Source organism: Motacilla alba, chromosome 5 (assembly GCF_015832195.1).
Source record: "Motacilla alba alba isolate MOTALB_02 chromosome 5, Motacilla_alba_V1.0_pri, whole genome shotgun sequence".
NCBI lineage: Eukaryota > Metazoa > Chordata > Aves > Passeriformes > Motacillidae > Motacilla > Motacilla alba.
Genome location: NC_052020.1, coordinates 5,383,108 through 5,409,738, shown reverse-complemented (window position 1 = coordinate 5,409,738; position 26,631 = coordinate 5,383,108). Strand labels below are relative to the sequence as shown.

General features: G+C 37.9%; 1 protein-coding gene across 2 annotated transcripts in view; it reads right to left on the bottom strand.

Moving 5' to 3' along the window:
• Positions 1–3,037: 3,037 nt before the first annotated feature.
• The window catches only part of QSER1 (glutamine and serine rich 1), a 43,119-nt gene continuing 19,525 nt past the window's right edge, over positions 3,038–26,631 (bottom strand). Inside the window, exons 4-13 of one of the 2 annotated variants that reach the window (XM_038137345.1) lie at positions 20,980–24,678; positions 17,801–18,096; positions 16,653–16,769; positions 15,913–16,046; positions 14,444–14,655; positions 12,765–12,902; positions 11,321–11,418; positions 7,419–7,571; positions 6,280–6,375; positions 3,038–5,714 (exon numbers count right to left, since the gene is read on the bottom strand). In XM_038137345.1, the coding sequence (XP_037993273.1) occupies positions 5,574–5,714; positions 6,280–6,375; positions 7,419–7,571; positions 11,321–11,418; positions 12,765–12,902; positions 14,444–14,655; positions 15,913–16,046; positions 16,653–16,769; positions 17,801–18,096; positions 20,980–24,678 (5,084 nt within the window). In that variant the 3' untranslated portion in view covers positions 3,038–5,573. The remainder of the gene's footprint in view (positions 5,715–6,279; positions 6,376–7,418; positions 7,572–11,320; positions 11,419–12,764; positions 12,903–14,443; positions 14,656–15,912; positions 16,047–16,652; positions 16,770–17,800; positions 18,097–20,979; positions 24,679–26,631) is intronic. The other variant, XM_038137346.1, reaches the window with a different exon arrangement.

Sequence of the window (26,631 nt, the reverse complement as noted above, 5' to 3'; positions counted from 1 at the left end):
AACAAGCTGCCCATTTGACCTAACCACATAATAAAACATTGATGCTCCAGCTTTTATTCAATTATCATATCACTTACCTTCTGTTGCCACAGCAAAAATATCTGATACATAAATAATGCACAGACAAATCACACTAGCAGCCGCCACAGTTAGAAAGGAAAGGATGATGCAAACCAACATAATTTTACTTAAATATCTTTCTATCACATGTTCTGGGAGTCTGAGAAGGCTACAACATGTATTCTCAATTATATAGTTTACAATTTCAAATAACACGTGTAAATAAAGACTTCATTTATTCACAAATTGAACTAAAACTAAAATGAAGGACCTTAGCTGCTCCTTCAGTCCTGTTCACGGGCTCTGCTGCTTCCCTATACCCTTTGGGCATCCGGTAGCTAAAAAAACCCCAACAAAACCAACCAAAATTAAGCACACACAAAGAAAAGAAAAGAAAATGCCCAGTGGAACTTTTAAAAGCAAGAACCCAAGACATACTCAGGACAAATGAGAGAGCACAGCCCTGAAATGTTTTTTTGCTGTTTTCCCTGACTCTCCATTTATTTTTCTCCTTTATAAAAATCTTGTTCTCTGTATTTAGTGCTGTATTCTTGTACGAAATCACATGAAAAGAATTTTAATACGGTTTTCTCTTCTTCAGTTTCTAGAAATGAAACAAAGATTTGTTAGGTTGTCTATGGAAAAGGCAAATAGCTAATGCAGAGCAAGTAATTTTGATTGCCTAAGATACTTACCCACAAACTGCTGATAGAAGGAGCTGCTTTCCTTTTTTAAAAAGCTGTGTGCATTCAGCTTCTTCTTTATTTTTTTTGAAAAAAAGAAAACCTTCAGAAATTAAAAGCTGTATCTGAAACACAGCATTGAAATCTTCGGGATTGAAACAGGACATTCTCTGCCTACCTGCTTCCCAAAGTATTTTTTGGAGAAAACAACAGTCAATTTCATGGGAAAATGACTCATTTTATATTCATCTTGGTTTGGGAAGAAGCTTATACAGAGGGCCATTAAAAAAAAATATTCCAGCCTTTAGAACCTCCTTTTTCTGCAAACAAGCTGCTCAGAGAAAGGCTGCTGTGGATCTTACGGACAATAGCCACAGCATGGGATAGGGGTTCAGCCCTCTGTGTGAGGGGAAAACAGTGCTGAGAACATCCAGGGTAATTCCTTGTGGCTGGGGGGCAAAATTACCAAAAGTCTGTGGAGCACCTTTTCTTCCCCCGAGGTACACAGAGATGACATTCCAGTCCAGCGAGAAAGAGAACAAAGGAGAAGACTAAAGTTCAGGTAAACCCCACCTGAACCACAGCAGCAGAGTCTCTCTTGCCCCAACAGTCTGGCTCCTCACTCACCACAGCAGCTGAAGGTCTGGCAGCTGTGTTGTACAAATTAATCCAGAACATTTAGAACCGAGAACTAAAAAATCCACATCAACCACACATACTCAGTTCAGGCAACATAATGGAAAAAAACCCCAAACCCAAGCAGAGAACTGTATGTCTTCATGTTGCAAGCAGAAAATATAGGAAAAATTCCAAATTGCCAATTTGTTTCCAACAATCTTAACTTTTCGAGACTTATTATTTTAATAACAAATGACTAAGCATTGTAAGGTTTTTGTTTAAAAAGTGTTTTCACTTTAATGGGTTTAGTTAATAACATCATGAATGGTACAAAACTGTCCTTTTTCACATTTCCATACATTGTATTATGGACCACCTGAAAATCTGGACTAAGAATGCATAGTGTCTCTTAATTAGCCCTAGCTTCATTTTTGCCATATGTAGAACAGATATGCAGAAAAACATGCATTTATTACCAATGACATGTTAATATTAGCTTAAATAATAAAATATGGCAGAATGTGCACTGTGAAATGCACAGCTTCATAATAGGGTAAGAGAGACCAAATGTCAAGTGCTGGCAACGAAGTAAGAAAGGGTTGGTGACACACTGACATTTTGTGACCATAGTATTAGCTTTCCTGCTTTAAAATTGTTTTAAATAGTAGTAAATATTTAAATAATATTTAAAATATATTTCCTATGGGAATCATTTACTTGGAAGACAGCCTGTAAGATCTGACTTTTTTAAAAGTAGTATTTCATTTTGACAGTATATGAATACATTACATGCCACAGAACCTCAAAGACCCTAAAGTCCTTAGCTGTTTTCAAAAACAATTTCTCAATCCAATTTGTGTCTGATTTTTTGCTAGCAAAACTTTGGGAGTAGCATCTCAAAGCAAACCTGCCTTTAAGAGCAATGCTGTATTTGAATAAAGCCAAACCCAGTGTAAATTGGGATGCCACACTAAAGGAAAGAATAGTGGAATTAAAAAGCCAAATAACTATGCAATTTGTTTCATTCCTGTTCTGCTAATTCATAGTCTAAGGAGGGCTTTGTCCCTTCCTAGTGCATCTTCTCTTGCAGTCAAATCAGTGCTCAATTTCCACTGTCATATTAAGGGATGAAGACCTCACTGTTACTCCAAGGGGAAAAAATCTGAGGTGTGGGTGCAGACTTCATTATCTAAAATGCAACAAAACAAAGTATTTGTGCAAAAAAGTAATTTGTACATTGACTTTTCCTTAAGTTTGCTTCAGTATAAAAAAAAATGTTCAATCCTACTAACAAAGCTTTGCTTTGATTTATAACCCTTCAACACACCCAAGAGTTTCATGTTTTTACTTATTTCTGGTTTGGTAAATTAACAATCCAGCCACCATTTCTGCACCCCAAGACAAAGATGGAAGCTCCATTATATTAATCTTTAATAGTCTGGGGCAATTACTTTTATTCAAGACAAGTTTTTACCTGTCTTCTACAGGCACAGTGCTTGTTTAACTGGCCTTGGGAACAAAACAGCCAAACATAAGCCAGGTCACTTTCTATGGCAGTGCAGAGCATCCTGGCCCTCCCACCCCCTTTTTTTTTTAATGGTTGTTGCTAAAATTACTTTCTTTTTAAACAGGGACAAGCTACTCCAAAAGCCTCTCGTTTCTTTTTATTTTTTTTTCATCTTCTAAGGACTGGAAGCAGCTTTCTAAAGCTACTTTCTAGATTAGAAAATCCAGAATAAGTACACAGTAGTGGTAATCTTCTAGAAAGCACAGAGAACTCTCTCAACCTCTCTGCTTCATTAGGAAGGGGTGTGAGAGAGACAAAGTCTGACCAGCTCTGTACTACACCATCAAGGAGCTGATTCCATTGTTCCCTCAGCCTGTATCCTCATGATTTTTAAAACCACAGACTAGGAATTTCTAAACTGTAATGGGACCACAGAGAACTCTGCCTAGGCAAGTAACTCCCTGTCATGAACCTCCAGCCACTGCCAGCCATCCCAGTAAGGGATGGAAATTTGGGAATGCCCACTTGTGATTGAAGAGTGTACCAGGCACATTTCTACTCCACATTTATATTAAAATCATTTTTTCTGATTGCTGCCAAGGCTGGTAACTCTGCTGTTTGGTTTCACCCTCTAAACTCGAGCTCCTACCAGACCCAGCAGGACTGAAACCACAGAAATTCCTTACCCCCACAGCTACCCCTCTTTTGCCCGTGGGAATTAATCAGCTCCATGATTGCTCTAACAATCTGCTCATTCTGCCTAACCCCAAACCCACCTCCTCTCCTTGATAATTGCAGACATAGCAGTAGCACAATGTGTCATTAACACGACAGTGACCTCCCTTTTTAAAGCAAAACCACGAGGAAGAGGCTTTAAAAAAGGCAAGGGCACATACCCATTTCTGTTCATCGTAGTCTGCACACCAATTGTAAAGGAGAATTATTGCTTTTTAAGGATGAAAAGCTTTGGAAATATGGTGAACATCCTACAAGGTTCTAAATCTAATCAGCTAAAATTCTGTACATACTTTAATATTCAAGCCTCTATTTGCTTACTCAAGAGCAAATAATTTCATATTCACATCTATTCATTAATCTCTTTATAGTTCTACGGTCTAATGAATATTTAACAACTAAATAGGATCAAAACATGGGGGAAAGGTCACATGGCAATGAACATTACTTCATTTGGCCAATGAATAGTGAACCCTGCTCTCTTGGCTGAAATTAAGGCACTAAGTGGCAGTAAAAGGATAAAGGAATGAAGTTTTTTTTTTTGACATTTTCTGAAAAAAGACCAACATGACTTTTTTTTTTTTAGGACGCCAGTAGAGTACATCTCCACTCTGAATGACTCAGTAAGGCATTCTATTGGCAAATTTAAAGAAAATGTTCTCCTGATCAGAGCCCATTACATTCATTGTCTGAGTGTGACTAGTGGCACGACCAAGTGTTAACAACCTGGAGGGGGGAGAAAAGCTACAAAGATGTCTGAAGACTTGAAAGGCACCAAAAAGAGAACAGCTCTGCAACTGCCAGTTCTACAAACAATTATGTAAGCTGTGTTTAACACTGCATATAGTCTATTTTCAATCAACAATCTTTGTTGACCAAGATAAAGTGTAGTAGCTCTTCATTTAAACTCTCAGTTAATCAAGTGCTAGTTTAGTAAGAAATTTATTTTCACATACCAGAAAATAATTGCAGTGTCTAACACAACTACACTTAAAGCAAAACTAGTCTAGTATGCATTATGCATTATTCTGGTTAACACTGAAGCAAACCTGTATAAACAAAAGGGTTACCTCGAGATACATAGTTTACAATATAAAATCAACATATAAATGAATAGGATTTACTGAAAACAATGGAAAGTGTATTACAAAGATACATGTAACAATTTTAACCACAATATTTCCTCTGTGAAAAATACAACTATTAGTGAGATAAAATGTACAATTGATTTTTTTTTCCAAAAGAAAAAAAAAAACCACAGTATAAAGGAAAATATTTTTTTCTTCAAAACAGGGAAAATAGTTAAGGTCATTGTCTTTCATTACAATATAATTTGACACAAAAGCAGTCATAGGATTGCACCAACTCCATGTTCGGTCTCCCAAACATGACAATAGTAAAAGGAGTCCATAAAGCATAATGAAATTTCTGGATTTTATGATGGCAATATACGTATGCAGAAACAGATGTCACTCCAGCTCTGTTCACAAAATGTACAAAACTCTAAATTTGGTGGCCAGACATCTAAAAATTAGTTCGCCCCAACGCTGACTTTTCTCTCACTTAGTCAGGGATGGAAAAATCTGTAGTATTTTAAGTGTTGTTATCTGTTGAGCAATAAAAAAAGAAAAAAAAAAGTATATGTAGTGCATGCTTCATCACTTGTCAAAAACATTTCTGAAAATAAAACTAAGTTATCCAATAGTTTACAAAATCGAAAATAACTCTTCAGGTTAAAAATGTGGTTAGGTTTATGTTTAGTTCCATCTCCTAAGGACTGATTTCCTTGGCAGCATCACTTTTCCTTAGCACGAGCCAAGGCACAGAGTTCCATAAAGAGAAATAAAAATGGCTACAAACAAGAATGCAGTCTGGCATTGTGAAAGAAATCAGAGCCTCTCTCTGAGCTTTCTGTTCTGTTCCATCAGGTTAGTGCCGTAGAAAAATGTGGGATTTGGGACACATTTCTGTTAGGAGCATTTCTGCTGGACACGATTCAAGAGTTCACCAAACTTTTCAAAAAGATCCTCCACCCATTTTATGTTTTTCATGCACAGCTGCACGATCTCTTCCTGGCCTAGATCTGCACTTGTCTTCTGAACAGAAGAAATCTGTTTTCAAAAGAGAAGGAGGGGGAGAGAGATGCACACACATTAGGCTGCCAGAGTTGGAGAATTTTCATTTTTATAAAAGTCTGCAGTTAAATATGAACGTTCTCTGCCAGAAAATCTTTGAGTTTTAAAAACAAGGGTAATGCCCCCCAAAATGCATTTCTTAACTACTAAGCAAGAGCTCTACTCTTCTATTTCTGCTACCTGAAATACTTCCAGCAAGGATTTGCAGAAGAAATAAAGGCATGGCATTCTAACACCAAAAATAAAACCCTTTTAGATCCAAGGAGTTAAATACACTGATAACATTTGTTTTGTTTATTTTGGATAACAGTAAAGAACACTTCAGGGAATCCCACAAACCTTGCAAGCCTCACATCTGAATGTTCTAAGCAGCAGCTCCCATTAGGGGCATCCCATGTGGTCAGTGAAGCCTTTGCTTGCCATAAAGAATTAATTAAAACAGGAGGCCTCAATCCATACTCATTTACCAAGAATGAGAGAACAACCTCTCAAGTGGGACTCAAGTCCCTCAATGAATGCAAAGAATGAGAGCAATACTTACCTCTTCTTTACATGTTAGATATATGTGATATTTGTAATGATGGAGTGAGTGATACAAAGAATACAACTGTATTTTTTCTGGATCTACTGTAAACTCCTGCAAAAAGAACAATTATTTTAGGAAAATTCATGTTGTTTACCGGGAGACACAACAGACATTTTCTTCTGTAAACAATTTTTTTCAGCAATTCAGAAACTGAGTGCCTCATTCAAATCATTATTGTGGCATACCTGGCAAACTGTGATTTCCCTTATATCATAATTATCTCCTATCTCCACTTCCCATGTTGTTTTATCAAAACCAGGTGTGAGAATGCTTTCAGTCATCCTGAATGCACTGCAAACCCAAAATGGGTAAGACACCCCCATCTCAACAAGTACTCCAAGAACTACCAAAGTTTAATCATTATTCTACCAGACTGATGGCTATCATTGCAAAAGACACAGACTTTGTGCTTCCCTAAAAATTAGCTTAATTTGGCAAGAAATATGAGTGTGAGCTATATGTACAGGTCATTTGTCAAGCCCCTATTTACTGCAGGGAGATGAAGCTAAGAAGCCAAATCTAGTTAGATGTTCCCCAGGAATCCTATGGGAATAAACAATATGTGCTTCTCAAATTTTTTCCATTTTTTTTTTCAATTAAAGATACACAGCTTCATTCTGTCATTGAAAATGAGGAGTGGAAATAGAGCTCAATTTTTAAGAAATGTTATCTGATCTCAGATTTTACAGCGTTAACACTATTTTTATTGAATTTTTGAGCTAGAAGCCATTGTATCATTTGCTTTGCAGCAAGTGTAAGAAACTGTTATTATGATTACTATATATGTTATTATTATAATAAGAGTTATTATTATGATCTACGGTAGCAATGGTGAAGGCAAATTGTTGCTGCTCCAGCAGCAGCCCAGGAAGCTGACAAACCATGGTTCACATTGAGTTATAATAATGATTTAATGTACTCCTTTAAATGTTGGTTTTTAACATTCCCTTGCTACAGAAAAAGCATCTCTCTCAAAGATTTTATATTTTGATCAACCCACCAAAGCAGCTAACACATGAAGCAGTGTTTTCTATAAACTTGGTTATCACAGCACAAGTCAGATGGTGGCAGCAACAAACCCTGTGAACACTCACCTGTGCTGATTTAGTGGTTGATTTAGAAGCCCTCAGTGTTTTCTTGTTGTAAGCTTTACCATTCATTTTGATCTTAGACACAGATGCCCCTCCACACTTTGTCTTGGAATCCCGAGTGACCACTGTCAGTTCAGGAAAGTTTTCCAAAGCGTTCTTGAACAGAGCACATAAAGACCAAGGATTATGAAAAAATCAAGAATGGCCACATTGGTGATAAATTTGCCTTTCTTCTTTGAAAAGATTAGAGTGCAGCCTATTAGGAAAAAATTTATTCTTCCACAAAGACCTGATAAAGTGTCTTTATCAGATTATACAACCAAATCTGTTTTGGAAAGCATGACCACTTGCTCCTGACTACTGTAATATTTCAAGACCAGCAGATCCTTTCACTGTACGTCAGATTAACATCTGTGATTCTCTCACTAGAAAGGGGGGGGAAGCTCCACAGGGCAATTTTTAACTTCCAAATTGCTTTCCATTCCATTTCTACCCAAGAATTTCTAAGGCTAAGTTACTTGAAGATCTCTAAGTATTTCATGCATAGTCAGGCACGTGGGGATTGGATGCCTAAATATCTTCACAGGTTTTGTCCCAGATTTTGCAAATTACAAACTAATTGCATATCATCAGATCTGTAAAGCAGAAGAGCTTATGCACAGTGAAGTAGAAGGCTGGTTCAAAAAAGCACAAGTTGAAGACATTTTAACTCATGAGAGTGAACTGCATTTCTGTCAGCTTCAATTCTACATTACTTGCATGAGTAAATTTGAATACAATTTTGCTGAACAAATACAGCATTATGTTAGCAGCTGCTTTGAAATAGTCCTGCTATGCTACATAATCTGGCCCTGAAAAATATGCTTCACATTAAACAAACATACATCTTTGCATTACACTCCACTATGAGGCAGAAAAATACACATATGGAAAAATGAATCAATGCAGCTTGAGGACCTTACTGGGACTATTGGGTTAAAATATAAAGTTGACTCAATTTTTGTATTTTCTTTTAATAAATAGTACCTGACTACAACAACCTCCCCTGCCTATAATTTATTAGCTCTTTATCTATATCAGCCATTTTTTACTTTATTAAGCAAACCTCTCAGTAAGCAGCTATTAAATCTCCTGCACAGTCGTAGCAGGAACCTTGACCAGCCAATCTGTCCATATCCAGTCTTCCTTGCAATACTTCCAAAGTGGAACAACTTACACAGGTTTGAATTATTTAGTTTTGCTGTCCACTATAATAGCCTTCCTCAAGGCTGATTTGGAGTGCCAAGGGGCTCTGGCCCCTTCTGGCCTCCTCTAGAATTCCTAAGAACCAGAACAGTTCCATGGCCACACCACTGACCTACACCAGACAAATGTGAACTGGAATGAAGAAGTAAATACTAGTGATTACTGCATCTTTTGCATGAACATCCCAAAATGTTCTCCAAATGCCACATCATTCTTTTCAAATGAAGTTTACACATTTCAGCTGAGATGCTTCACTTACTGGTCTTCAACTAAAGCAACAATAATATTTCATAATTTTGTTTGTAACAACTATTACCCAAAGGATGCAATAAACTGTTAGAACTACAAAAAATGTTACAGGCAAAACTACCAAACACTGACTGCTAACTTCAGTGTCTGCTTTGGTTTGTAATACAGTGCTAACATATTCCATATTAACTGTACCAGTGGAAAAACAGTAATAAATTCATCCATGCCTATCAATGCAAAACAGTAAAGACATTCAAAATGAATGGTATCAGTGAATGACAAATGATACTTTTAAGCTACTGCTTTCTTCAGTGCCTCATTCAACTCTAATATCTGAACTGATTATCTCATTAAAGGTGGAACAGAAACCTTCTGTATCTTAAAGAACATCAAACACATTTTCCTAACCAACACAAGCACTTATGACAAGTAGGCATTTCATTTTTAGCCAAGACATTGACCCAAGGATGGCACAAGTTGGCATTTTCACATCAGAAGAAAAACAGAAAAGGTTTTCTGTCCTGCAGGTGACATCACAAGCAGATCCCTTCCTTACATCCATTAACTCCATTAACATCTTGCAGATGATATGATGGAATACAGTCTGGCGTTAACTTCAGAGATATGATACATAATCTGCTGCTAAGTGAACACACAGCAAAGCTATTGTATTCACTATGAACTCCAGCTCAATTACATGTTGGAATTCATGTTGGTATTACAGAGAATTATAGTTGCTTTTCCCCCTTAAGCTGGGAAAAAAAATCAAGTGTGACTACCTCTCACTTTTTGTGTACTGTGAATGAAATTGAAATTCTACAAATTTGTATCTTCCCTTAACTGGTCTATCTTCTCTGCACAGACAGGTCAGAAAGAGGTATCTATATTAATATCTATTAACACAAAAGCCTTACCACGACAGAAAAACAGAAATGGAGGGTTTACACATGCTTCCTCTCTGAGGCTCTGTGCATTTGAAATTACACAGCCCTCCCCAGGCCTTTTTACTGTAAGGAGGAAGCCACAAGCAATTCTGTTCAAGGAGGTACAAATTGTCCAGCTGTTGGGAAAATACCATAACTAACATTAAAAAAGTTCAAGAATCGTGTGAATTGCAGCTGTTTCTCTGGTTGATGGTGGTCTTCTCCCTGAAATAAGGCCACCTTATGTCCCACAGAATTTGCCAGACATGGAATAGGGGGAAAAGGTTTCATGATGGAAAAGAGCAGAACTTTCAAGTCTGTTATTATCTCCCTCCTCACCTAGTTCTCAGATATAAGCTCACAGCAGTACAAAGAACAGCACCCATTCTCCAAGTGTCTCTGTGCTGTGGGACAGTAGAGAGGAAAGGGGGACAGGGAAAGTGAGGCAAAGAACAAGTTTGGTGATGGTGTTCATAGTCAGGCCTGCTTTCCTGTTGTTGGCCTCAAAACTGTTAGAAGAACAAATCAGTCTGACTACAGACACTGACAAAAGGGTGTCTTATTCCCAAGCAGCAGGACAAGAAAAAATGGGAGATTTAGAGTGGATATTACAAAAGATTTTTTCACCAGGAGGGTTATGAAGTACTAGAACAGGCTGCCCAGGGAAGTGGTGGAGTCACCATCCCTGGAGGTCTCTGAAACTCGTGCAGCAGATGTGGTGGCACTTTGGGACAGGGTTTAGTGGTGGACTTGGCAGTGCTGGGTTAACGGTTGGAATTGATCTTTCCTAACCTACGTGAGTGAAAATCACCTTCCTGCACTTGCAAGCTCTGCGTTGTTGCTTGGAGGGTGGGTGGGAACAGTAGGAAGCACAGTGATTATCCTCCTGTTTACCTTCTCTCTACTGAGATGGTACGGCTTCTCTCTTCCCTGGCCACATCCAGACCTGTTTTTTTATTACCACGTCAAAGCTGCTGTAATATGGGCTTGTTATCCACACTTTTCTCAACCTTCCATGCTGAAGATACATGAAAGAGCACACAAATGAGTTGTTCTTGCATCCCTCTGTCCTGGTTTTAAACTCCTCTGATCATGTTCTCTACTTCAAAGAGGTTCAGACATCTGCTCCACAGCATAGCTATTTCATGTAAAAGTTTATTTTTAGGCAATACAATCACTTAACCAAAAGCTCTAGAAGGACAGGAAACAGATTTTCTTTTGGCAAACTTGAAAAGCTTAAAGGAAAAAATGCTTGAGAACGAACCAGAAAGCACGGGGAGTAAAACTAGAACTTCACCTCTGCAGTATGAACTCCTCCATCCCAAAACGTTCTCCAAATGCCACATACAAGCACTAAATTTATAGCATCTCTTTCAAATCCACAGTCACTTCTGTTCCAAATGAGTTTTAAGCTGTGCCTGCATGGTATGAATGCAGTGATTTACCCAAAGCACCACTTTTAAAAGCCTAGAATGTGAAAGAGAGTACCTTGAAAGCGTGATCCAAGCGCAATTTAGACAGCAGCCTTTTCCTATTGTCATTCAGCATACCATCAATTTTTCTCATGTGAGGCAAAAGCAGCTCATCTAAAAGACACATGAAAAACCCAGAGCAGTTGATTATTAAGAGATGCACAATAATGAGATTCATATTAATTCTAAACTTTGACCCATTAATGTATTCCGTGGAAAGTAAAAATAAAGCAATTGGCACATAATCTAATTTCAAATGTGAGAGAAAAATCTTTTTTTTTTTTTTTTGATCAACCCACTAAGCTGGTGTAGACAGTATGAAGTTTAATTGCTGACTGCAATCCTGCTCCTTCTCTGAGTTTCCTTTGCTGCAAGGAAAAATTAAGACAGAGCAATACAGAGCATAAATATTAGAGACAATTTTAGACCAATTCCTAGATAATCCTCTTCTGTGCAATACAGCTGGCAGTTTTATGAAGACAAGTAGGTGGTTTTGACATTTGTTATTCCATTTTACAAGAAATGGTCCTGCTGGTATATATAATAAAAAAAATTGAGGAAAGTGCTTAATGATAAAAGTTATCTGATAAACAACTGTGAATTGAACAATATACAGCTGAACATAGGCATGTGGCCAGGAATGAAAATTTACAGCTCAGTATGGAGCATTTTATTTATAAAGTCAATTACTTTGATTTTAGTGGGACTACTGACATAATGCATGGGTCTGAAATCTTGAGATAAGTGTGCACTGAGGCACACTCAAATCAAGAGAGGCAGGAGAGGAGAGGCTAGAAAAGATGTTTTTAAACACAGGTAAACAGAATATAGTACAAAACAACAGCTTGCAACTAAATAATACATGAAAGGATTTATCTTTTGGAACCTTTATCCTTGAACATGAGTGTTTTACTAAATTTTGAGAACTAGGAGTTTTGACTTGTGCCCTGGAGTCTACTAGGATAAACAAATCCAAATATTTTGTCTTCAAAGAAAAAGTGTGCATTAATATAATTTTCTTTGATCAGGATTTCAAGATTTCAGAGTTTAAAAAGCTGAATTTTTAATAGTAGGAGGAATCATACCTACTTATAGTTATATGCCTATTTCTTCATAAGAAAGCAAACAGACTTGAAACTCTGATTTTAAATAAATCTTTGCTAAGGTTTGAAGTACAGTAACTGTAGGAACAAATAGCTCAATTCTGACATTCACAACAAAATTCTAATGCAGCAAAGAAGATAAAACAATATTTCCAAGTTACTTTGACTGTTCAAAGAGATAATGTAAAACTATATATATATATATATATATACAAAACATGTAGATTCTTCAGATGAGAAGATTGTGTAACTCGAATTTTGTTATGTTTGTGGGTTTTTTTTTTTAAAGAACACTTGCTTCACTGATTAATAACCTTAAAATCTAGTAAGAACACACAAGTGTTAAACATACTGTACCATTGCTCTTTTCCAAGGCTTGCATCGTGTCTGGATCCAAGGCAATGCTCACAAGCAGCTCCATGTAGCTCTTGAAAGTCTCTTTCATAGCTCTTGTGTTCAAAAAACGAGTAACAAGTGGAGCTGGAGGTACAACCTCTGAAAAGTCAACGGCATAGAATGATTTTTTTTTTCTCTTCAATATCCTAAAAACATTTGTGTTTTTCAAAACTGAAGGTTTCTTTGTTAAAACACAAGTGACCCCTACTGGTACCCCAAGAGATTAAAATTCAGTGCAGTCTATTGCAATAAACTACTTATGTCAAAAACAGGGGCAGACACCAAATATGGTACAAATGGTTCCATTTTTAACTATCAGCATTTAGATTACATTTAATGGAATTAAAACATTTTCCTACTAGTGTAGATGAAAGTTCAGAGAAACAGGACAATTTGACTTCAGTCAAATGAAGTACCCTAAGTCCCCTAATTTTCACGTCAAGGAAAGTACGCCCCAAAATTGCAAAACTCGAAGTCATCCAATAGGAAAAAGAATTTCTGAGTACTAATGTCACCTAGGAGCCTGCATACCATTGAAGTCAATCACACCTCATTTTTAAACTCACAAAAAAAAAAAAAAAAGGTTAAAAAAATTTATCAGTGAAGAGATAGGCATACTTATGCTTACTCTGAGGAAGCTTTTATGTTTTCATAGGCAGCAATTTTAACATGCACATCAGTACTAGGAAGCATTCTGCACCTTTTTATAGGCTCTATGTCTGACACCAGGGTTTTGCAGGGATTCAGCCAGCAAGGCTGTTAAACTCCCTCAGGGATGACCATAATCACCAGGTTACTTGAGGTTTTAAATATGGACAGTGTTACTTGGGGCAAGTTTGCTTGAAAATTATTTCAAAGGTGCTGTCCTCACAGAGGCAGTGTGCCAGTACACCCATGAGAGTGTATCTATATTTAAAAGTCACCAGGATCTTTAGAAATGCAGCAATAATAAAGTATGAGCAATACACAGCTTTGTTTCAAACATGCAGGAAATAGAACCCTGCAAAATGCACTGTAAATCTGCTAGCAGAGGTAACCCTATAAACACTGTAAACTTCAGAAACCCCTTTTTCTTCTGGAGAGCTCCTGCAAACATTGAAGCTCAACGTTCTAGGAATGTCTTAATAGCAAATCTGCTCAGCAGGCTACATTTGAACAGCTGGCATTCAGACAAGCAAAGGAGCAGCCAAAAAGTCAACTGCTTTTTCTCCTTGGGTTCTGAAAAAACAGCAGCATCTGCATTCTGCCCACATCTGCATGCAGGCAAACACTACAGGAATGTTATTTTAGACATGACTGTTGCAATGGAAAACTAATGAAGAATCTCATTCTTAAGATGGATTCAAAAAACAGATTGGCTTCTCCTCCTACAATTGTACCCGTCACAGACAACAAGTGGTAAAATATGTACTCATGTAGGTAAACTACATTTGAAATAAATTCAGTTGTACACATTTGCTTAAACACCAACAGCAACTGAAAAGTTTTAAGAAACTCATTTTGCACGGCACTGTCGGATTTTATATTTTCTTTCTGAGGCTTGTACAGAAAAACGTGCAAGATCAAACAATGTAATTTTATAATACTCTTCTCAGTTCAGTTCAAAAGGGCCTAGGTGCCAGCAACGGTATCTCACTCACCATCTTCTTCACTCTGGGCCTCAGGTGAAGAATCAGACTGGGAAGATGAAAATTCTTCTTTCCACTTTTTCCTTTTCTTTGGTGGTGGTTCAGCCTTTACCTTTGGCTGTTTAGCTTTGGGTTTCACAGAAGAGACTTTTGTTGCTGCTGGTTTTGGTGTTGGTGGATCAGGGGGTTTGATGTTGCTATTACTAGGTTTGCAGTGAACAGTTCTGCAATATTATGAGGAGAATGTTTATGAATATAATTACCACACAAGTTTTGGCAGTAATAAAATAGCTATAATCTTATTTAACCAGACTATACTTCCCGCTGATTATTTACACTTATTTCACTGTAACTGGGTATTAGGTTGTACCCATTTTATATACACTACTATATTTTTGAAATAATACTTGACCAAACAACGCCTTTCTCTTCCCACCCCTCAAAACAGGAAACAAACAGTAATGTTAATATCAGAAATGCAAAGTTCTGTACTTTAGGACTGATAACACAATACAGTTTTGAGAGCATGGCAGGGAATAAAATCTTGGGAAGTGTTAGAGTTTTGTCAAGATGGGAAAGCAATGATATGTACAGCAGAAACATTGCAGTATCTTCTGGAACACTGAGAATAATTCTAAACATCTGTCAGAAATGGAGATTTCAAACCAAAATGCATGGCGAAAACAGACAGTAGAAGGATGAGAGCAATGGAAAGTGAAATGAGCAATGAGCTCAGTGAAACACACACAGAGGTGGGATCTGACGGATTTCTCCAGAAATACAACATGCAGTACAAACAGAAAGAAAAGCCAAAAGCAGTGTTGAGAGAACAGCAGAAGGATAACAAGCTCATCACAATTGTGTTTTGTTAGAAGAGGGGGTTGCTTCAGAGCACTGCAAGAACAGGTACTGGAACAGTCTTCCCCAGCCCAAGAAAAAAGGAGCACCAAAATCCCAGCTATTTTTAGTAGAACAGGATTATTTCATACAATTGATTATCTGACGGCACTGCTTTCTTAGAGAGCAAACTAGACTCAAAACTCCAGTGTTTTCCTGAATAAAGAGCACTGACATGAATATCTGGTTTTAAATTTACTTCCATGGTACTTCCAGTATACCAGGACAGAATGGTCATTAAAGCAACCCAGAAAAAGCTACCTAACTAGCAAAGTCCACAGGATTTGAGAAAACAACACACAGAAAATTAAAATCATCACACTAGCAAGCTTGTAGGGCAAAGGACGACATAGAAACAGCATGTAGAACCCTAACACCTTCAAAATAACTGATTATGGGACAGAATAGAATAAGGAAGACAAGACAGTAATTTATAGTTAATTTCTTACAGCAAACCAGACAGTTCTGTTTCCATATTAAAGCATAATTAATATACTTGAAAGTTATAACTCCTGTTTATTTCAACAGGTGTGTTATTAATATGAAAACTATGGCAAAATAAAAAACAAATTGAAATAAAATACCTTGCTGACTGCACAGGCTTGATTCGTGGTTTTTTTGAGCATACTCTGACATATTCCTTTTTGTTTGCATTTTCAACAAATTTCACATACACTCGTTTGTACTTTGTCTTTGCATCCCCAAAGTACCCAAGATACTAAAAGGAAAAAAAAAACCAAACCACAAGTGTTTATGTTAAGCAAGATTTGTCAGTTTTAACAAGTAAAAATTTCAATACTAAAGAAAAAAATCAGTTTAAACTCCTCCATGTTTAAATACAACAAACCACTCAACTGCATTTATAATTTAAACAAAATTCTCCATCAGATTTCCAGATAATAATTAAAACTGAAGACAGTAAAGTAAGGGGAGGTACTCTGGGCTTCTTTTTTCCCCTTTATTTTATTCTCCACCTGTGTTATCCCAAAAGCATTATCTGCCTGGCAAAAGGCTGCCTGTTAAAATTGTATCCTCTCTGTATCACCCCTATTGCAGAAAGCAGTTGGTTCACAAGCTTTTTTCCACTGATTTTATTCTGGTCAGGACAACTTATTCCTTCACAAAGATATCAAAATGATATCAAAGACCCCACGCTGGAAAGCAGAAGATCAGTGCATGGATGTCTTTAGGGAGAGTTTGAGTTGGAGGGGGCTTTCCCCTCTAGGATGATTGCTATGCCAGAATCACATTCTATTTAGTCTCCTAGCCTTGCATGAAGGAAAGCAGCTCCCATGAGGCTTCCCAAGGAATTCTGAGGACTCACACTGTTAGTAGCAGCAAACTCTCTGTGGCCGTCACGCACTTCAGGAACAAACTTCTGCAATAAAGCCTTCTGTACTTTCCAGATAGCTGGAGGCTCTTTTCCTGTCTGCAATGCAACCTGGAAGAACATAAAAATTGTTTGCTAAAAGCAGTGCTTTTTTCTCTTCCAGAAATATGTGCATCACGTTTTTTGAGGAAGTTACCCAAGGATAAAATATAAATAAGTCATTTAAAATTCCAACACCATTGTTATTAAGTCCTGTTTCCATCAAGGCAAGTTTGTAATTATCAGCTTGAATGAGAATTTTCTAAACAAGCTACTAACTCAAATAAACCTTTTGGAAAACGTAGTCAAACACTGATTACTTTTTCATGACTCCTGAACTAACAAACTTAAAATTCAAAATATCTCCTAACGTATCTTGATCCACTTTAGAAGTGACAAGGGAATATTTCAAACTGATAACACTTGTCTTATGTGACAAAGCAGCATTACTTAATTTAAAACTGCACCTTAAGAGGACGAGCACAGAGACAAGTAATCAAAAATGTTAGAAATTTTCTAACAGTAAGAACATTGCTGGCTATGATAGCAAGAAAAGGAAAGGTCAACATGCAGAAGAATTAAAATGGTGAAGCAACAAAACCAAACCAAACAATCAAAGACAACAAAGAAATTCACATAAACTCATGTGAAGGGTTGTACTGGTTGCTTATGGCAATAATTTCTTGTTGAAGTACAAAGCAGAACCTCTTACAAAGAACCAGAAGCCAATTCCATTCAAGTTCTTTTGCAAATTTCACTTGAAAGTCTACTCCTATCTTAAAAAAAAAAAAAAAGTCAAGAGCCTTTGAAAAATTTATGCTTTTTAATATTAAAATAGGTAATTCCAAGTTCTAACAGAGGTTACCAGCACACAGATTTACTTTATTATGTATGTAGCATAAAATGGGTCATGTACATTGAAAACACGTTTTGTAATCAGCACTAGAAAGACACCTTTAAGGCATTTTGGCAGCAATCAGAGAATATTAGAATAGAAAGAGAAAACTAATCTGCAGCCTTTCCTCTTCTGGTAGTTCCTTGAGGCTAAATTCATATGCAGGGGTTTTGTGCTGTGTTTCCCCCCCAGCAAATATTCAGATTACCTTTAGTGTCTCTATATCTTCAATCTTCACTACAAATTCATCACGTTCTCTGTACATCCCCTCTCCTTCACTGTCCATATTCTCCTCATCAGTACATCCTTCTATTGCAACAGTTTCCTGCATTTTTGCCAATTGTTCTGAAGTCACAGCATCCTGTTGAGCTACTTTTAAGGGGTCAGCTGGATTCATTTTCTCCTGCGCATTGCCTACAGGAGCAGCTGTCTGTGGAGATTCCTGCTTTACTACAGCACTGGTGGTGGTGGCAGCAGCAGTAACAACTGTCCCTTTTTCAGTTTCTGAAGAAAAAAAATCCAAATTTCAGTTAAATTATCAAGGATTAGCAATGTAATATGGAGCTAGGTTTCTCTTCTTTTCTGTTACAATTTATATTAAAAGCAACTATTCTAGGAAAAACACCTGTTCTAGGAGTTAAAATAGAAGCAGTATTTGACCACAACTAAATCTTAAACAAAACCAGAATACTGTAGCTAATATACCTCTGTTTGTATTAAACTGCTACATCTGTTAGCATCTGGAATTAACAAAACCGAATGCTTTGGAAAACAATTTGATAGTTACAGACATGATCACCAGGTAATACTGCTGTACTTTGTCACAATAAGCCAATACAACAGTAAAGGTTACAACACAGAATCTTGTTATCTGCTGATAAATCTTTTGAAATTGGATTGCAGAAAGAGAAATAGACATGAAATATGAAAACATTTTCTGCGTGACTTTTGGACATTTGTAATTTATATCTTGTGATAATGTAACTGGAAGTTCCAGATTAAAACTTTAGCAACAGCCTAATGATTTTTAATATTAACAGAGGTGAGCAATGAGAACTGATGATACAAAACAAAGAAGGGAAAAGAACATTCCTTTCCTCCTCTATTCCAAAGAGCCAAAGAGAAGTCCCACCTTTCAAAATTATTCTTTCCCACCTGAAAAAAATTAGAATCCTTTTTAGATATTACTTTACAATCTTCTATGCATACTAGTTTTAACATTGACTTGTTGATCTAAAAGAAATCAAGTTATATTAACTATAACATGATTACTAACAGGACTCAGGAAACTTAAACCACTTCACAGTTTTGTTACAATCACTGCTAATTGTTGACATTTTCACTTGAAAAATTATACAAAAGATAATGTAACAAATTTGAACAAAAGTGATTCCAAACAAAGGAGTTAAATGTCAAATTAATGTGTCAATACAAAAGCTGTATACCTAACTAAGTGAAGATTCATTAAATCCATTCAATAAAATTGGTAATTTGGAATGTGAAATGTGTTATTCCAGATACATCACCTGACATTATTGCAAATATGTTCTATTTCTTCTGTGAGAGAGAGCTCTGACAGCTTTAATTAGCCACACCATTATTAGTTGCTCAGGTATATTTACATATTTGTCAGAACAGCAGATAAAGGTACATGTACTTCTTAATACTATCAACAAAAGACTGTGTTTTAATATTTGTCTGTCTATACTTATTTGCAAAGACAGACAGAAAAGGGTATTTCTAGAAAACCTACAAAACACCATCAAGAAAGGAAGAAAGATGTCATTGTTAAGTATCTTGTACAAACAATCTTGAGTGTCACAAAACAGGAAGGTGAATTCAAGAAATTGGTGACATAAATATTACATCCTTATGGATAACAAAGGAGATACAATAATATCATAAAAGAAATCACTGCAAATAAAACACTAATGGAAATGCTCACCCAACAAAAAAACCCATTTGAAATATTTCTTTGGACATTGTACACAGAAATGGCTTACTAAAATTAACAAACTTCAGCAAGAGGCTCATGCCTTGGCACTGTCCAGATTTCAGCTTTCTGGGAAGAAAAACAATCACTGCTTTCTTGTTTGAAATATATATTCAACTGAAAGACACAGAAGGAACTTCATCCTCTGTAAGAACCATTTTGAAACACGTACACTTAACATAATCACATAGAAATAGCCACAGAAAAAAAACCAGAATAGTAATTAAGAAAAAGCATTGTTCAGCATCTCAACGTATTCTGTAATAATTTCCCAGTATCTCAGGTGTGATTACTACAATTCAAGTTTAATTTTCCTATGTATTTTTCAGTAAATTATGTCACACCTAGAGAAAAAAAAATTCTCCCTTTCTCCTTTAATCTAAAAAGGAAAACCATTACTTCATTCTCTCTTGTTAAGAATCAGCTTATGGGTCACAGGTTCTGAATCCTGAGAAGAGTTAAAGAAATGTTTCATTTTCTCCCTGTGATTATTTTGGAAGACATAGTATTTCTCTGGAATTAGTACAATTATATGATTGGCTGGATAGTTTCTAATTGCTTACCAGAGGGGGGAAAAAAATCTTTACTGAAGAGACCTGTCCAGGCAAAAACATTCTGTATGCTGAAAATACTTCAAAACAAAGCACCATCAGCTAAAAGCTCTGAACATGGATGTACAGCATGGATGTAACACAACTGAAACTGAAAAGTTGTGAAAAGCTAATTACTACTGTGATCAGTGGTTGCTGCCTGCCTCTCCCTGCCCAAACCAATCCTTCCCAGGTTTTGTTATTTTGTTAGTAACCTATCAACACACATGGAGCTACAACACCCCTGATCAATATGGCTCAAATGACTCCTACCTTGGACCACGAGCAGCAGTCTACAAGGAGTAAATAAGTGCAGTTTACAAGAGCAAAAGTTGTTTCACACACGTGTCCAGTGCAACTTCATTGTCACAGAAAATGCGTGTTTACCTAGCAAGAACTTATCACCTGCTGATGAAAATTATTAATATATTCTCTTGCTAAAATTTTTTAAAAATAGGTTTAGAACCTCTGACATGTTTTGGTGATGTTCCCAGATAAAAATCATATTTAGTGTTTCAAGCCAGAATCGAAGAGAACACACACATTATTCCAACTCCAGGCTAAAATAACTTTTTGCATTAGTCCTATTTAAGTAGCATGAAAAAGTTTATTTGCATATTTTCCAATTGTGGAAAACACTATTTTAGTCCATAGTCAATACACCTTTTGAAGAAAACTCTTAATTGTGGCCAAAAGCAAACCAAATCAAAACCTTTACCTGAAGAGAGATAAAACTATTGCTTTTTTTGTCCCATCAGCTACAAAAATCTCCTTCAACATATGCACCTGTAGTAACCCTTTTACCTGATTTGATCTTTTTGTCAGATGTTTCATCCAGGGCTGACAATGCAGTAGAGATGCTCTTTTGAAGATCATGGTTACCACCCACAGAATCATCTTCATCAGAAGAAAATGAAGGCAGCGTTTCTAAATTTTTCTTAAGTTCCTCATCGGCTTTTTTGGTTGGACTTTCTCCACTGACCTCAGCAGCCACAGGTGCTGCTGCTGCTGGCTGAGGCTTTGCAGAGGGCTGCAGGCAAGGGGCACGAACTATTTGTGTGACTGGTCTCCTAGTCCTGTTTGGCATTCGTACAGCTGGAGTGGAAAACTGTTGCCTAGGCCCAGACTTCAGAAAGTCTAAAAAAGATGCAATAAATCCTGTTCTGACTTCAGGCTGTTTTTCTTCAACTTCTTTAATTTTTTGCCTCATTCTTTCCTGATGTTGGTAAGTATCATAACAACCTTCAGAAACAGGAGAAGAGTATGTGAAACATGCATCATTTCCTCTTGAATTTTGACGTTTACACTGTCCACTTCTTTTTACCTGTTTCTGAGTTGCACTGTCATCTTCTGCAGCATTTTTGTTTTGGCTTTTTCCCTTGCTTTTTTTTTTCTGAAGGTTCCCTTGAGTTAAATCTTGGCATTCTTCTTCAGTTCTATTAATGGCACCATCTGCACTTTGGGGCACAGACAGCGGCTGCAACGGAACCTTTGACTGGTTACCTGCTACTGCACCATCCTCACCACCCACATTAAAATCATTCTCCGAAGCAGCACTTTCCTCACTTAGGCTCCTACCACTTGAAACAAACTCTGTCTCCCTTGCATTCAGTGTACCATCAACAGAAGCATCATTATCTTCTTCAGACTCATGATTGATGCTTGATTGTTTCTTCACTCGAACAGCCTCCTGCTCTTCCTGACCAGGACCAAGGCTGGGAGAGGTCATTCTCATTGGTACACCCTGATCAGAAGTTTCAAGGTGTTGCTGATCCAGGTTCACAGCTTTTGTCTGTATTGTTGACACTGGGGTAAGATTTAGAGTAATTTGGCCTCCATTCAGAGAAATATTATTTCTGCTTGCTGGCTTTCCAACTACAGTAGGTGAGGCACTGAAAACAGAAGATACATGTCTGGAATCCAACGATCGGAACTGCGTTTTAGACTCCTCACTATTTTCAACAGTTTGGATTTCCTCTTCGCTAGAGGCTGATTTGGCAAAGTCAGAGGGTGTCACTCCACAGGCTGCTGCTGTTGCTGCTAAGATGTCATCCACGTTGGATAATATATTCCTCTCATCAGTGAGAAGCATAGATTCTGGGAAGCATATCGAACTAAGAGAAACAAACTGATTTTTTGCATCATGTTGATTTGTCTGAGTAAAATGATCTTTTGCTGTCAAATGCTGCTGTAGTGGTTTTGAAGACTCAGAAATGTCCATTTTCATTACTTCTGAATTCTGACCATGAAGCTGTTGCTGAGAATGACCCCCATTACTCTGAACAATGTGACCATCCATCTGAAGGAACGGATGTGCCACCTGCTGAGGACTCTGTATTCTTTGCACTTGCGGCGATGCCTTTGCTTGCCCTAAACCCGACTGCAGGATTGACTGGTGAAGAATCTGCAAGTCACAGGTTGACTCCAGCAGTACCTGGGCACTGGGCAAGCACAGCTGATGACCATGTCTTAAAGCATGAGGCTGCACCTGCGGTGGCGTGCTAATGACTTGGCCCTGCTGCTCTTGAGCTTTACTGTCATGTACCTTATGCAGAAGGGAATGCTGCTGGTTTAGTTCGTTAGCACTCACAGCTCCCTGTGTTGTTCGCATTAAATTCGCTGTCTTTTTGATATCATGGCTTAGGCTGCTGATATGGCCAATGTGTTGGGAAAGCTGTTCCACAGAACTGACCATTCTTTCATCTTTTTTTGTTCCTTGAAGAGTAAGTCCAACAACTTGATCTTCAAGACGAGAGTTGCTTCTGATTACGCTTTGAGAGTATCTGTCATTTGCTTTTGAGACCCTGTAGGATGCATCCTGAGCGTTGATCTCCTCCTCTGTTAGGCTTTGAGTGGAAGATTCAAGAGTAGCTTGCTGTTGCAATGCCTGCATGTCCTGCATTGATAATTCCTCCTCCTGTTTCGAGGAGGCGTACAAGTTAGAGTCAGACTTCCTTTTAACATAGGACTTTGTTTCTGAGGAAGGTCTGTTGTTCTGCAGCGTCTGGGAGTGAGCTGGGGATGCAAAAGGAGACTGGACAGATGGCAAAAACTTTTGAGACTGTGGAGAGGAGGATTCTTGTGACTGAGAGTTCTGAGAAGAATGTAAAGAAATATAGCTTTGATTAGGGCTCGAGGCTGGAAGAGTTTGTACCCGAGGAGAGGCATTGAAGGAAAGAGAAGGCGACGTTAATGTTAAAGACTGCCCTGAAGAATAGCTTTCTGAAGGACTAACAGCTGCTAAAACTTGTGACTGAGATGAAAAATTAACTTGGGACTGGGTAACTGGAGATAAACCCTGAGAGTGACTAGAAGAGTAGTTCTGAGCTTGGCTGACTGAAGAGAGTTCCCTCATTTGCCCAGAGTAGTTCTCATTTGGAACCGAGGTCAATACCTGTTCTTCTGAGGAGTAACTTAGAGTCTGACTGTCAGAAGTAATAGCTTGTGATTGCCCAGAAAAAGTCAATGTTTTATACAGTGAGGGCAGCTTCTCAACCTTACTGGATGAGAAATCCTGTGAGTGGCTGACAGGTGGCACATTCTGAGCCTGGCAAGATACGTAATTTTGGGACTGACTGACCGACAAGAGGCTGGGGAGCTGTGCTGTAGAATAGATCTGTGCTTGGCCTGTAATGACAGAACTCTGGTTTTGTGCAGTTTTGGCATAGCTTTGTGTCTGCACAGTGGGAGCTACACTCTGAGGTTTGGGGGTCTTTGTTGACCTCGGAGGCTGCTTCATGGAACAGTTTTTCACTTTTGCAGTGGAAGCAGACGGAAAACCGGGCGACGGAATTGCAGATGTGTACGACTGAGCAAGTTCCACTGTGACTTGAGAAGTCTTCTGCTGTGGTGCTCCATTGCTCACCTGAGTAACATCTCCAACGGGACTGCAGGGTAACGCTGAGTGCCTAGATGTATCCTGAAAGTTAACTCCGCTCGTACTTGTTAAATAGCTGTGTAAGGAATGCTGTGAAACAGTCAGTTGAGGCTGGACAGACTGAGTACTCGAAGGCCGCTGGTGGTGTTTAATAACACTACATTCTCGCTGAAGTGCTCTGTCCATGGAAGCAGTGGAACCAGTGAAGACAGATGTGCTGTAGGCCTGAGACACCTGCTGGGCTCCTCCAAGGGTCGAAGGCAACAAACTGAACTGAGGCTGCAAAAGATGGGGTGCAGATTCTTGAGCAGAACGATATGTTGATGACTGGGGGGGTACACTGGTACTCAGAACGGAGCTGCCCAGGCGCTCGAATGTCAAAGCAGTTGGAACAGTGCCTTGGGATGTTTTAATCTGTAATAAAGGATCGTGGGCAGTTAAGAGACCGTTGGATGTAGCACTGAAAGTGGCATCTTGAAGAGTAAGAGAAGGGGTAGTAGCAAAGTTTCTGCTGCTGAAGGTGTTGGGATGCTGATACGCTGACAAAGCAGAGGTTGGTGGAAATGTTCCAGAGGTTGGCAAAGCTCCAGTAACAAATAGTTCTGTGGCTGTCGAGGAATGCATACCTGGAAAAAACAAAAACAAAACAAGGAGGAAAAAGGAGCATAAGAAAGCTTTAAAAGTAACAACATTGCATTTCTGTAAGTCACTTAACTGCAAGCTCTTACAGCATTTACAAATATAATGCTCTTTAGAATCACCATCCTTTAAAAAAATCCCAAACATACATAGGGAGGCACTTATTGTGGGTAATTTTCAAAATGGAAGTGCAGGGTTTTTTTAGAATGCCAAACTCCATACCTGCAGTGAATTGCTGAGGGAAAGCCTCATATCCTTACGATGCAAATTGTTGATTAAAAAATTGTACAGGATTAATTCTGCTTTGAAATGGAAGGCTCTTTATTAGTTTTTATTTCAGTTTAAAAAGAACATCATAGTAAACCGATCAAAAGCCCTGGCCACCTTTAATAAACAGTAAAAAGGCAAAATTACACCTTAGCAGTTGTAATACATACACAGTTTAAGAAGCAATCCCACCTCCTGGAGCTACCCTCACCAATAATTTTATAACTCAATTTATGGGAAACATTTCAGAGCATACAGTGAAATAGCTAAAGGTCTAAACACTCTGCAATTCATTTTCTTAAAGGAGGGGTTTGACTTTCAGTACAAGCAGTAAATATAATCTGTATGCTTTCTGAAGTGAGAGTCCCAAATATTCTCAGACAGCAATTATCTGCATGGTGCAGCAGGAACTATCCAAACGAAAAGCATATTTCTTATTTGCATCCAGCCATTGGTATGACACCCTGGCTTAAACAGATTTCTCTGTTTAAGATTTCTCAACAGAACACACTACTCCAGCTGAAACAGGAGTATGAAATTCCCTTGCAAGGCTTTGAGGCTTAGAGCAGCGATCCATATCATTCACCCTGCAACCCTGTAACCATTCACCTTACTTTTCACCCTGTAACTTGCAGACACTGGTGAAGTTTGTGTACTGTTTTCAAAGTCTACCAAGAAAAGCAAAGAAGACAAGTTTATTCCCAGAGAACCTTAAAATTTTTGCAAAGGAATCAGTTTCCTCTGGGAAATTTACCAGGCATGCAAATCAGAAAAAATTTAAATCAGTGGAATGATTTGACCTTTTCAGATTCTTCTTGCACACTTAAAACACTTTTTAGCTTAGCATCATTCAAGAACAAATGAAAACTCTCAGTAAATAAAGCTGGTTTTGAAAAAAATACTTCACTTAAAAAAAGATTTCATTTTACAATACTGTAAGTCTTCTTAAGCTGATTGCAACTTAATCATACAATTGCTTTTGAAGTTTCAGGTGAAGCTGAGAAATAAATTCTTTGTTTCTCCCTTTCAGTCCAAGACAAACTGATATGAAGAGATGTGATAGTGAAGGAATGCCAAGGTATTTTTCCTTAGTCAACAATAAAGTCTTTCTGAGTGAGAAAGCATAATCAGTGTTTTAATGCACCTTCCCCCCCCATTCTAAAAAACTGCAACATCATGTACAACTGGGCTCTCTTTTACTGATCCCTACTGCTAACACAAAGGAAGGGCCATCTGGAAGCCTCAAAGAAAGGGAAGAATTGAAACCTGTTTTAACTGCAGATGTTCGTTTCTCATCTAACCTGTTTTTTACCTTCTTCCTCCATAAATCAAAACCCTTCCAAATACCTGTAACTTCTTAAACCAGACAAGAGCCTGTCACAGGAGCACTACTATGGCAGAACTGCTGGGCTTTATATTCTAATATTTGTTCAGGAGCAGACAAAAGGCATGGCAAAGGTACTGAGTTGCATGCACAGACACACCCTCACTACCCTAAGAAATCAGAACTTTCGTAACACAGATCAAAGGAACACTTGGAAGGACAAATATAACAATGTTCTTCTTTTTTCCCCCCAAATCAGCAGTGGGGGATTTGGAGAAAACCCCAAAGTAAGAAACCCTTCTGAAAACAGGTCACTTTGCAGAGTGAAGAGCTCTTGCTTTCCCTCAAA